A 13,518-nucleotide genomic window follows, 5' to 3' on the forward strand; every position below is an offset into this window, starting at 1 on the left:
AATAAGAGAGATCTGCTGCTGGGAAAAAAACCCAACAAAAATCAGATGTAGCTCTAAGCTACAGTACATGTTGTACTATCCTCTTATGTGTTCACTGATCCTGTTCAAAGCTGCCTTTTACTCTATGTTATATATCAAATGCCAATTAGTTTGCATGCAATCAGCTGTTTAGTTATGGCAGGAAAGAGATGTCTTGTGTGCTTTTCACTGAGTTGTATTAATATTTCCCACTGCATTGATTTGTGATTCCAGCCATTCCAGGGGAAGGAACGTTAAACAGGTTGTAGTCATTGCTCTAGGATTTACAGGAACCTGAGATGAAGTGGCACTGTGTGTGTTTTAGGACATCTTCCAACCCTACCCATGCCAAGGCCTTTAGCTGAAGAACATCTACCCCATAGTGTTCTTGTGTAGAAGTTAGAAAAATAAATATTTGGAGGTCGCTTGTTACATCTGAAAGAACCTAAACCCCTGTGCAGCTCCCTGACTTGACTCTGTCTTTATTTAATGCAAAGAAGCATGTGGCCTTTGCGCTAGGAGTACTCCTTACTGCTCCTCAGACAGGCTTTGCTGGGAAGCAGTGTCTTCCAGGGCCATATCTTCTTGGCTGGCCCTCCTGCACTCCAGGTTCTGGCTCATGAATATGGTATGGGCCGGACCTGCCTCTCGCCGCGGTCTGGGTTCTGTAGCATCGGTTGCTTCACAAGTTTCAGTGAGTTGCTGGAAAGAAAGAAAAAGTCAACTAGTTTAGGAAACTTCTGAGTACCATCTCTGCTAAGTTTTGGAGTAGAGGTGAAAAAATGGCTATTGATTTAGGAATATCGTTCTGTGAAACTGCATAGGACTCTCAACCTGTGTTATTCACAAGGGACTATGTGTAACACATGTATTTGGAAAGAAAAGCAGACCAGGAGCGAGAAGTTTAGTACCACAGATGTACATGTAGAGAGAGCTGTAAAATAATTTAGAGTGGAGAGGACTTCTGGAGGTCATCCAGTCCAAACCACTGCTCCAAGCAGGGCGCACTTCTAAGAAGTTAAATTGGGTTGCTCTGGGGCTTGCTTTATACACCAGATTTTAAATCCAGCTTACAAAGAAACCTTCTCATCAAAACTGGAATGCAGTTATCAGTCTGGAAATGTTATGCATTCCCACTGTAAGGAGTCCATTAGTAGAAAAACTTTCCAGGACTGTGCTGTGTTAACCTTTAAATGAAACACTTCCTCCTTACTGCTTTCAATCAAATAGACACCTGGACTCTGAGCAGCTACTTTGGCCAGGACTCACTTCGTCTAAATTTAATCATGTAGTGTATCGTCTGAGCTGTCAGTGGTTGGCAGAGAGATATGAGTGTCCCAGGAGAAAATTTCTTCCTGAGAGCCGTAAGGCTGAAGTGGGTTGTCCTCTCCCCTGAATAGCGAGGCCACAGCAACAATGTAGTGAGACTTCAGGCCCAAATTTTAGATGGCTTAAAGTTAGACAAGGTGAATCCTACTGTGAGTACTCAGTATTGCAGGCTGGCTCTGTTCTTGGAAATTAGGCTATAAACTCTTGAGAGTTGGAATTATGCCTTGTCATTTGATACGTTCAGCTGTACATGTAGAAATATTATTAATGCTCATTAGAGTAATAAAGCAGGATTGAACCCAGATGAGTAATGCTCAGTCAACTTCTGTTGAAGTTCATGGCAAAACTCCAGGGAACTACACCAGTCACAGTATTTTGAGGTTGAGAGCAAAATACACACAGGCTAAGGAGCCTTTTTCACTTGAGGTTTAGAGAATTCTTTGAAAATTAGGGAAGTTATACACAGTTCAGAATGATAGTAGCAGAAAAGCGGTTTGGACTTTCCATATCCAGAGTCTCCCCCTGTTGCCAATTTGGTTTCCATTTTGATAGCCCAAATGCAAAAGTCTGTCTTAATTATGTTGTCACTCAACCTGTAGTTGCAGTTGCCCTTTTATCTCTAGTCCATCTTCTCATCTTACTGCTCTGTAGTGCTGAGGTGAAAGTTTCAAAATTCAGGATAGCAATTCATAGCAACTGAAGTTAAAAAGTACTTAAGTAGAGAATAAAACAATAACACTACTGTGTGCACTGAATTTTCCAGGGAAGATGGGAACAGGAATGGGAGCCTACTGGGAAGAGGGCTGGAAGTTCTTTGTGTGGACTGTTTTGCCGTTAGCAAAAGCTGAATCACAGGGCATGCAGGTTTCCTTTGGGAAACACTTCCTACAGATTTCTTTGACTAACCCTTTCAGCAACAAGGTTTTCAGGTCCTGGATTGAATTTCTGGTGAGAGAGGGGGACAGAACAAGTGCCCTGTTGAGTGGGAATGGTTCCTATTTGAGCAAATAATTAAGTCCTGTTTAAGCAAGGAAGGAGCTATTTAGTCTGCTTATGATGGCACTCATCGCCTGGGCTGCAGAAAATGGAGATGTAAGTCCCTGGACTTGAGTGAAAAGTAGAGGGATTTTGCCCTATTTCGCAATTTCAGTTGCATACTTAACAGCTAACCTGCCAATTACAAATACATCACCCTCATACACATGCTAATATTAAACAGTCTCATTTTCACTGTGATTCAGCAAACTCCAAAACAAATATCAAAATCCCGATGTTGTTCCTAAAGATCGTTTTCTGGCCAGTGAGAAGGAAGAAACCAAACAGTGGTGAGGACAGTTCAAGAACCTGATAGGACAGCAGTACAGGAGCTCACACTTTGTTCTGCTATTTTGGCTTCAGCCTTACCCGAGTTGCTTGACTTGCTGCTCTAGCAGATGGACCCATGGCAATATTCATACTGCTGGATGACTGGGTGTCACTGGTGTTACCTCCGTCTGCAGCCGAGAGCCCAGAAATCACCAAAGCACTTGAAAAACTTCTCTTGCCAAACAGCAGGCTGAGAGTTGAGCTGGTGGAAGAGGCCAGACTGGACCTGAGCATTGCTGCAGCTCTGTCCTGCACAGTCAGCTGGCCCGCAACAGGAACAGCCGGGGACTGGGAAAACACGGATGTTGCTGAGTTGTGGAGTGACAGCTGGCTACTAGAAAGCCTTCGGGCAATTTCGTGGGCAGATGTAGATGTTTGGATGAAAGGCTGGCGGTTTTCTGCAATGGGTCCAGAGTGACTGGAGGCAGGAGGCCTTTGGTTTAAAGCAGTGTGTGCGTGGATGGACTGACTCCTGGGTTTTCTCCTACCTTTAAAAGAAAGATTAGTATATTTAAGTAAGAGGCATCCTGATGAACTCCATGCTAACAGAGTCCCACTTGTACATATTCCTATTGGCATATCACTACCGATCTTGTCAGCATAAGCATCCCAAGAATAACAGAAATAACAAATGGCTAAACCTGTGAACCTTTCTGTGTTTTCCACTACAGGGGTTTGGCTTTTGATCAGGAGAGCTCTAGTGGTTCTACACTCAGTCAAAAGAGAGGAAAACGAGAAGACAACCCAAGAAGAGTACTCTAATCACAGGCTCATACCTATTCTGCCATCTACGTTTTAACCTGCCCACTGAGCATTTAACTGAGCATTCTGTTGCTATAAATCCATTCTCCTTTGACAACCACACTAAAGTAGGGGATGTTGACTATCTGCCTTAGGTGTCTCGGTATAATTAAATGCAACAATAAAACCAAAAACCTGTGAGTTAAAACAATGGCGCATTAAGAATTATTCCTGCATATGGGGAAAGAGAAATTGAGAATTCAACCAAATGGAAGACTGCAGCAGTCAGATAGTTTTAAAGACTGACATTAAACTATATCTGAGTTCCAAGAGTGATATGTACAGTATATCACAGACTGAAAAGATGTGAACACCTCAAGTTAGGGTAGTGTGTTGGAGGTTTGAATGAGACCCACATAAGGCTCTTGCTTCATTCTGTGAAGTGTCTCAACGCAGCCAGATACAGAGAGTTGGATACAGAGTATTAGCCTGAACAACTTCTATCTTCCTGTACATATACACCCCCGTTTTTAACATCGATATCAACAGCTTACATCATTCCAACAAATAATTTCTGTATTTCTTATGCTTGCATAGTTAAAGAGGCATAGAATGAAAAATAAACCAACTTATTGGTCAGTCAACACACCAGAAACCTGCGTGTACCCAGGCACGCTGCAGATGGCACGCAGCAGGTTGGCACACACTGCAGGCCCTGAAAGAGTTTCCTGTTTCTGAGGACAGGCTCTAAGCCAGGCTGACACAGCACATACCCAGTCATGCAAGTGCCTGCTTGGCTTTCCTGCTTTCCAGGAAACTCCAAATATTAACACAAGCTGGCATTTTGGTTTCCTTGCTGTAGCTGTGGGGTAGAGAGTTGATGCCAGAAAATCTGTTGAGAGCCATCAACAAGAAACAAGTTTTTTTGGCAGGCATTTCTAGGTTGGTAATTTATTTTTTTTTTTGCTTTGGTTTTTCCCAATACCAAAACTGTGGAGGGGAGGGAAGCACTGAAACTACTCCAGATAGTGAAATTTTGCAGGCATAAAGGAATATAAATCTCACACTATCATCTAGAAACATGACTGAATTCATGAGGGTTCCGGTAATGGAGAATTTCATATCCAAACTATTCACATTATATAGCTGAAACATGCTGTTTCACATCCACAGACCCACGTTCCAGAGGCTGGTATCATTAGCCCTGTTTTTCAGATGCTGATGCAAATGGAATTTTGGTTATTTAGCAGGAAGTCAGGTGATAGAGCTGGGCCACAACCTAACTGGAGCTCTTTAGGACTAAAACTTAGTTGGTCTGGCAAGCACTGGACACTTTCGCACACCTCTTACACTGTATCTTTAGTTCTTTTATACTCCAAACAATAAAATTCTCCTAAGATGACATGCAAAGCAGCATTCTCTATACTAAAAGCCCTAAGATCTCTGCCTGAGAGCAGTGGACAGATGCCCATGGCTCCTGTGTGCCACACTGCTGGTGTCCTCCGCACTTCAGACCTGATGAACAGGGAGGGCACGCACTGTGCTGGGGTCAGGCCTGGCTGCTGCGCGGGCAGCCACGTGCATGTCTGGCCTCCACAGGGATTCAGGTTCTTCAGACCTGGGGTTTTGTTGAAGTGCTTTGGTTTCTACATCTGATGGTTATTTGAATACATTACCCTTTTTAAATAAAAAGAACAGACTGGAATTAAGAACAGAGGGGCTGCGGTGTGTTCGTTTGTGCAGGGGCTAACGTGGCCAAACATCTGTTTGTGATTTAAACTGCCAAGCTGACCCCTATCCAAAAGTATTCTGTATTCATCCCAAATGCAGTGGTTAGAGCATTGGACAGGAGACCACCCGCATCTACACATAAATAACTCTTATCCCTGAAAACACTTAGGAAACAAAGGCTGTTCTATAAACTGCATCATGAAATTAGGACACTTTGGGGAAGAACCCCACGTTTCCACCAATGCCCCTGATTCTGGTCACATTTTTGTGTAGGGCTTTCATTGCATTTTGCAGACTCAGTGGCACCAGGCTGCAAAATGAAATATGAAATATGAAAATATTAAATGCATTCGATTCATAGATTATGAGTCTAGAAGGGATTGTTGTGATCATCTAGTCTACTGTGCTATATAGCATGGGCCATAGAACTGCCTGGTATTAATGTCTGTATGGTCTTACTAATTGCTACTGTGATTTTTAAGAAATGCATCCAGTATCTCCACTCATGGAGAACCCTCTTTAACCCTTAGTCACTTGCTTCACTATTTATTTACTCTCACTGTTAAAAATGTGTTCTTGATTTCAAATCTGGATTTGTTTAGCTTTGTTACATCCAAGTCTGCTTGAATCAGCAGTCTTTGGGCATCTTTTGTTGCCCAGGTAAGTACTTACAGACTATGATCAAAGCATCTCCTACAATATAAATTGTTTGAAAGCTCTTAATCTTTCACTGCAGGATGCATTGCCCAGATCTTTGATCATTTTTTGGCTCTTCTTTGAACGCCTTCCAAATTAAAAATGTCCTTCTTCAGTTGGGGCACTAGGACTGTGCATAGTAGGCCAACAGCATCCTGTACCAAAGGCGGATTGACAGACATGCATTATCCAGGTCACTCTATCATTCTGTTTTTTAAACAATGGCCATGGCGTAAGTTCTTTCCCCATCTTCTGGTACTGCCTTAGTGTCCTGATACTTACTGAAGATCAAAAAGAGCTTGCTATTTAACTAGCTCTCTTAAAAACCTTCTTGAATGAGAGTCATTTGGATTTGATCAGTTAAGCATACAGCCTTTAACAGCCGCTCCTTCATGTTCTTTGTAGCTGTTAGGATGGAAGGAACTACTTCATGATCAGATCATAGAATCAGATCATCTGCATTTTTCCCAATACAAACCAGACATTTCTCATTTCTACACCTTGGCAACTCTACCATTCTGCACCGTGATGGACCGAGACCACTGGTTAGGATTTTTTTCTTCTAAAAGTCTAAAAATGGAACCCCACAAACCCAGTTTCATCTTTTTGTCCCTAATGGTGCTAGCCAGAAACTTCTCAACTTTTCCTTGTTTCATTCTCTTTCTCTTCTCAGCAGTCTCTAAAGACTGAAAACTGATTTGCATTTGCTATTTTCCACTTCCCTGCATTTGTTGTGCATTTCTTCATTTTACCTCAAAGCCAGGTTGCTGTACTTAACTGTGACTTTTTCTCTTGATTGTGGTTTTCTGGGTGCCCAATACACTCTTTTAAACAACTTATAATTAACTTTCATTATTGTATGGCATGCTCAGAATCATTATTTTGCAATTAAGTTTGCCATTCTAATTACTGCCGTGGCAAGTTATGAGTATACACATGAGGATTCCTCTAACACTAAACAAAATTAAAAGCAGCAGTTATTTTATTCTTGCAACCTGATTTATATTCAGGGCAAGATTTTCTCCAGTCCTGTCTATTATCTTTAATGATAGGTCAAAATGCTCTAACAGGAAACAAGCAAGTGTCATACCCCTCTAGTTCTGTCCTTTAATTTGTACAGTAATACCACAGCTTGTTGAAAGGTTGAATTAATTGGCATTAAAGTCCTGATCCCACAGCGATAGGTCTCGCAGTGACCCACTGCCAAACTTAATGTATATTTCCTGTATGAAGGCCAGTAGTTCTACCTTGTGAGTATGTCTGCAGTACTTTCGACTCCACAGTTTAATGGGAGAAGGGCTCAGCTGTTAGTCAACAGACGAATTGGCAACACTTAATTTTCTCTTGGTAACTGCTGTAGAAACGTAAGAATTTATTTCCTATTTGTTTGTCCTCCACATGTGCTGATGAACAGTCAAACTAATTCCTCAAATAAATTGTCACGGTCCTTCCAAGATAATTAAGATGTTTTCATACTTCCACTTCTACTTCCCAGCCAACAGTAAGCCCAGGTTCACTGTAGTACGGGCTCCCTGCACCGCACAGGTAGACCCTCTCACACCTGCATTTCTCATTCTGGCATTGTTAGTGGAACCTCCTAGTCCAAAAGTTACAGGTAAAGGAGTTTGACAGCAGCACCTTTGGTGAATCACATTTGTCTTATTCGCCCTTCCCAGTAAATACCTGAAACAGTATCAGGAAGCCATCTCTTACACATCATCAGAAAAGACAAAGCTCCCTCTTTCTAGAATCAGTTTTCCACTGGATATGAGCACGCCCCAAAAGCATGTGCCTATGTGGCATGGCCCCTCAGGAGAAGACTACAGAAAAAGCCAAGTAAATTGTGCAGATACCTGCACGCTGGTGGACCTCTTGAGATGAAGCTTGCAACTGCGGGGTTCCATCTCTGGTGGGCTGCGAGCTACTGCTCTGGCTCGAATTGCCTGTGGGATTGCCACTAGACGAAGAACCCCCTACACCATCAACCTCTTCAACATTTCCTCTCTCGTGGTGAGCTGCGTGGCAGTCCTTCCGCATTCTGTTGGCAGGAACACATGCATGGTCAGCCATTTATTATGCACCACAATTTGTGCCACCAATGTTAAGTGCCCTTACAATGTGTAACTGCACTCTCTCATACTGCTCATACTCTTTTGACATTTTATGAGATGACAAAAATGATACGGTAAGCTTCCTGGGAACAAAACTCTATACACACACCCCAAATCTTTCCTTGTTTGTGTTACACGGCTTTGCAGCCCAGTGAGACCACAGGACTCTCTATCTGATGTTACAGTGGGATCTAAATATCAAGTTTTGCATTGGTAACCAAGTAGCAAAGAAGAGGAATGGACTGGAGGGAGCTCAGTGGGAATGAGCTTTGTGGTGGGAAACTACTTTACTAAGCCAGTAGATCTAATCTTGGCATTGAAGCATAGGTCTTAGCATGCAAGCTGGCTCCTATAGTCTCCATGGCCCCCTGTCTCTCCTGAGCCACTGTTGTGATAGGGAAGGTGGAGGGAATAAGACAAGAATGAGTTATTGCTGTATGAATAGTGTATGCAGGAATGAGAGGTGGAATGTGTCAGATACTGATCATGCTTACCTATGGGAAGTCAGGCAGTTTTGGTTGGTAGTAAGTAAATTTTTAGATGTGTTTTGGTCAAGAACAGACTTGGGGAGGATAATCTATACTGCCAAAGCTTTGGAGCATAACCCACCAACACATACACTCATGTTCTGACATGTCACTGAGTTACAGAAAAGATACCCTTATCTACAAGGCATACACAGTAAAATTTCCTGGAATAAGGAAAAGTCTGCAGTGCTAAGAGATTTGATAATGAATCTTCTTGAACATGCAGAAATCTTTGCTTAAGAGCCATGAATATGTTAATAAATTTGCTTTCTGCTATATGTGTAGGGTTATTTTGTTATATTCTGAGTTATTTGCCATGAATTTTTTTACTCATACTATGGAGTTACTCTTTTAACAGAAAATACAGTGGAATCAAGACTGCAGGGTCTCTATCTGCATAGCCAAAATTTAACACCTACCTTAACCATTTGGATTTGAACCACTTTTTAATGTTGTCCAAACTGACAGGTCCCCCCCAAATGTTCCTCAGTTGGCTGTGTGTCCCAAGGTACGAGGTGGTTAAAGGGGAAACATACATTGGGTATCCCAGTGGCTGATCACATGAAGAGTTAATTAAGTTCCTCAAGACCTGTTTATTGTTCTGGATGCTTCCTCTCTCCGGGTTACGATTGCGTAAGAATATAAGTTCCTGCTGCTGCCCAGCCCAAAGCCCTCTGACGCACTCCTTGTTGACCTACAGGTGGGTTAAAAACACGTGGATCACATGGAAGCGTTTGCTGCTTAAGATGCAGAATGACACGATTTAGGTAAAAGGGCGATAGCTGTGTGTGCAAACCCTCGTGTCTTTGCACCAACAGGCCCTGTGAACTTTTGCAGCTATTCCCTGGTAACGCCTGGAATGATGTTTCAGATACACAAACATAGGGGTGCAAAATGGAAGTCAACTGAAGAGAGGTTTTTTAGCCTCCAATCCCTATTCCAGTAACTACGATCAACCTCTCCTTTTGGCCAGATTACTCAAAACTATTACAAGTTACCACAGCCCTAAATTACTGCAATATTAGCAAGATAGTATATGTACCTTGATAACCTTGAAGCTCAAGTAGCTTTTGTGGAGCATGATAACTTTATACTCATCTGCTCCTTCATCCACCACGTGTCTCAGGGTTAGCAGCTCCTCTCTGTTGGAAAGTACAGCGCTGCGCCAGGCTGGGTCCCCTTCATGACAAATCACCACCTTTTCTTCAAAAGATTGGATTGCTTCATACAAAACTGCTGGGTCCTCATACTCATCTGGGCAGGTGAACTGGTCCTGGTGGCACAGGAAGAAAGTATTAAAGAACTCAGGTATATTTGTGAAAACACAAAAAACAAAATCTAGTGTTTCAAACAGTTGCCAGATACAGCATGTCTTTGAGGAGGGAGAACAATTAATTTAACAGTAATATAGAAAAGTATGATTTTTGTTCTACTGTAACTTGTTCTGATCTCATGTCTCCACTGGACAAAGACACTTGGAGGATGCCAACTTACCAACTTTCTTTTTATGGAGTGGGAAAACTGTGGGAGGCAGAGCTTTTGGGTAAGCTGGGGAGGGGGATCAGAATCACTTGGGGCATTCCACAGTTCTTTTGGAAATCCTTATTTTTATTCACAAAAACACCACTAACAAAAGCACAGACTGGGAATCCACCAGCAGATATCACAATATTGTGTTACTATTTTAGGTGTCATGCAGTAACAGAGCCAGCACTAACATTCATAAAATTACAGTGTCGAACTCTCAGATATTAATTTCCAGCAGTTCTGCTTCAGTTACATTCAGAGCAATTATAAATATCATGCATGATAAAAGCATATGATACTAAATCATCATGTGCCAGAGCAAGAAAAATACCAACTCCAAGCTATACTGGGGTTGCCTTGAAAAAAATGGAGCAACGTCAATGGAAATGTGCCAGATTTTTACAACTGAAACAACAACAGGGTCAGAAACAACCTGACATAAACAAACAGCAGTGACACTGACCCTTCAAACTACCCTCCTCTCAGCTGTCTCTTTTAACATATGGGAACATTACATGTGTATTGCCATTCACGAAAGGATTGATGAATTAGCAGTGGAATCTAACTCATGTAGGTTTCTTCAATCTAAAACTATCTTTATAGTGTCTACTCAAGTAAGACATGACATGACTCTGCGTTTTGCTTTGATGAAAAATGCAAAGTCAAGCTCTGCAATACGAATGATTTCAAATGGGCAGCAGGGGGCAAAGAAAAGAAGATAAGGGAATGCAAAATAAATTAAAGCCAAACTTTTCCATTTTGGTTAAGGAAGTTTCTCAGAATAAGGCAAAAATCACTCCATTTCCCTCTCTCGTTTGGTTTTTTTTAGCTCCTTTGGGCAGTCTCTAAGGTTTCCTGTGTTTCCCTAAGAAAACAGATACAATAGTAAAAGTTAAAACTAAAAATTAAAACCAAAAAGCCCCTACCTGGTGTAGCTTCAGGGACATTCGGATTGCTGGGGCAACAACCTTGTGCAATAGATCCATGTCTGCAAAGACCCACTCATCTTTTGCCGCTATCCGAAAGTCTCCTTTGAACAGAGCATGGAGCCCATAAAGAAAGGAGTCCAAGCTGTAAGAGAGAGGCAGCAGTCACTCACAGAGTCATTCCCATCTCACCAGGCCAGACCCCTGCCAGCCACTGGCCACGTGCTGAGCAGTGGGTATAAAGCTGGGTTCAAAGTGCGTATTTCTAATGGAAAAACATTCCTTGGGATAGGTGGTTTTCCTTCTGCTTGCACTGTAAGCAATTGGCCATGGAATGAGGGTGGCACCCAGAAGGAAGGATGTCCTAAGGTTGGGTGGCTGGGTCACAGGGTGCCACAAGGTGCTGCTACTCTGCAGCAGTGCCAGAGAGACCAAGTCAAAGAGTGCCAGCAGAAGCTGCTCACTCATGTGGAGGGTTATTGATCAGCCCTGTGGGCAATTCTCCTGGTGAGGTAAAATGAAAAAAAAAAACAGCTGTAAAAAGTATTTTCAGCAAGTCTGAGACTTCTGTCATGAAACTCAAACCCAGACGTGAACATTAAACCAGATGTACAGAAGAATACTTAGTTTCAGGACCTGTGCAGCAAACCAGGTGAAAGCATGAATCAAATGACAGGCATTTCATACCGAAACAATGAGCCTAAAGCAAATGTGCACTTGGTTTCTTTTTTTAATATAAGAAACTAGATGTAACCAGTTCTGCCTGACCTTGGATACCGGTTTGCCTGGACCTGAAATTTAAGCAAAAGGTAAAAGGTAGAAAATCAAGTAGCTGTTAGAAAATGGTCGCAAAAGGGCTTTGCGAAGGGAAACAACCAGCCTTCAGCTCCAACCTGCGCCCTGAACCATGAGCTTCCCATGACAGTCACTTGTATAATGCCTGTAAGCAGGACTGCTGTCCTAATGCTGCCCTGAAGAAGCGAGCTCAAAATTGAAGCAAGCAGAATGATCTGTTAAAAACAGGCATGTCCTGCAAACCCACAGGACATGGCTTCACCTACCTGCTAAGATTTTGCTCATTCTTACAACAGTTGATTTTTTAGATTGTAAAGGCTCTGAGGAGAAGCTGTATTAAGATGTTGGCAGTTTTCGTTACTGCCCAGACTGTCTCCAGAGAATGCACAATCTTTCCACATAATTGAGCTCTCTTAATTATTTTAGAAAAGAAAAAAGTCATTTAGATGTTTTCTCTGGGAGGGAGAACTGCTTGGCCTATCTGCAGCAAAAACATTCTAATTTTGCCCTTGTTGGGTAGCATGTTTTAGAAATTAAAATGGAAAGAGATACATGCTGTTACCAGAAGAGCAGCTGGATACCGGTTCTCTCTGTGAAAGCACCATGTAATAAACATCATCTAATCAGTGGGAGTAAGGCCAGTCCTTGCCTGGTAAAAACACTGTTGTATCTAAATATTCTTCCCAGGGTGACATTGAAAAATGGCCTACCATGAACTCTGCACCTGATGATGATCTGTAGTATGAGTTTTTCCCCATGTAACACCCCTTATATTTGCTCTGAAAAGTTGGCTGGGGTGAAGGGATGAGTAGGCAGGAAAGAGAATTTTTTTTACACCATTAGAAGCTCTCAGATCCAAATCTGAACACCAGAGCAGACAAAGAGTTTGCATTCACATGTGTCTCACAAGCATCAACACATGCTAAACAGGCTGCTGTGAACAGCAGTACCTACTGAAAGCAAGGCCAGGACTAGGACAGCTATGCAAACTGCAGCTGAGCATCAGCAGAGGGAGAGGAAGGAAGCACATACGATTCTCACTGTGCTTAGTTAGGGAATACTTATTCATTTCTCATCCCTCTGCATAATGAATTCTCTAATGATCATTTTTAAGAACAAATATGACTGCTACAAGGAACAAAGCAGTGGTGGCAGAGTAGTTATCAGAGGCTGAGAGTCAATTATTTTCTATATCGTACTTTCCAGCAGAGAGGTCTGGAGGAGGTTGCTGTGTTCACAAAACTATGGACATCTTTTATTCTCCTGCCAATTGTAATGAGGCTTTTGGGTACATTTTGCCTATACTGTCACACTATCTCAAGCCATTACTTCTGTAACACGCAGCCCTTAATACACATAAGATACAGCCATTGCTATTCTTCCCATTGTTATGCTCTCTCCTGAAGACTCTAATGAGATTATAAGGAAGCTGTAAAGCCAACAGCTTTGATCTCAGTCCTTACTCAAGGTTGTTGCTGCGTTCTTGGCGCAGTTTTAACATACCTCAATTAGTGATCTGCTGTAGTTAGAGGCTCGTTCAAAATATTTTAAAAACTAGTTAAGGTAAATTCACATGCCAGAGAAATGACGTTAATCAGGAAGAGACATAATTACTATTTCTGGCAACATTTCTAACCCTCTCAGCTAAGAACCCAAAAAGCTGCTGCCACAACTGTGAGCTATTTCAGAGCAAGGTAGGTGTGTGAGAACTGTCCGCCCCTCAAACGCAGAGAAAGAAGGGGATTAAGTAGC

General features: G+C 42.2%; 1 protein-coding gene across 1 annotated transcript in view; it reads right to left on the reverse strand.

Moving 5' to 3' along the window:
* Window positions 1–223: 223 nt before the first annotated feature.
* PCNXL2 (pecanex-like 2 (Drosophila)) overlaps window positions 224–13,518 on the reverse strand; it is a 149,302-nt gene continuing 136,007 nt past the window's right edge. Inside the window, exons 30-35 of the mRNA XM_010018549.1 lie at window positions 10,972–11,116; window positions 9,561–9,791; window positions 8,938–9,212; window positions 7,734–7,918; window positions 2,752–3,200; window positions 224–720 (exon numbers count right to left, since the gene is read on the reverse strand). Of these exons, the coding sequence (XP_010016851.1) occupies window positions 547–720; window positions 2,752–3,200; window positions 7,734–7,918; window positions 8,938–9,212; window positions 9,561–9,791; window positions 10,972–11,116 (1,459 nt within the window). The 3' untranslated portion in view covers window positions 224–546. The remainder of the gene's footprint in view (window positions 721–2,751; window positions 3,201–7,733; window positions 7,919–8,937; window positions 9,213–9,560; window positions 9,792–10,971; window positions 11,117–13,518) is intronic.

Source organism: Nestor notabilis, unplaced genomic scaffold, assembly GCF_000696875.1.
Source record: "Nestor notabilis isolate BGI_N333 unplaced genomic scaffold, ASM69687v1 scaffold6827, whole genome shotgun sequence".
Taxonomy (NCBI): Eukaryota; Metazoa; Chordata; class Aves; order Psittaciformes; family Psittacidae; genus Nestor; species Nestor notabilis.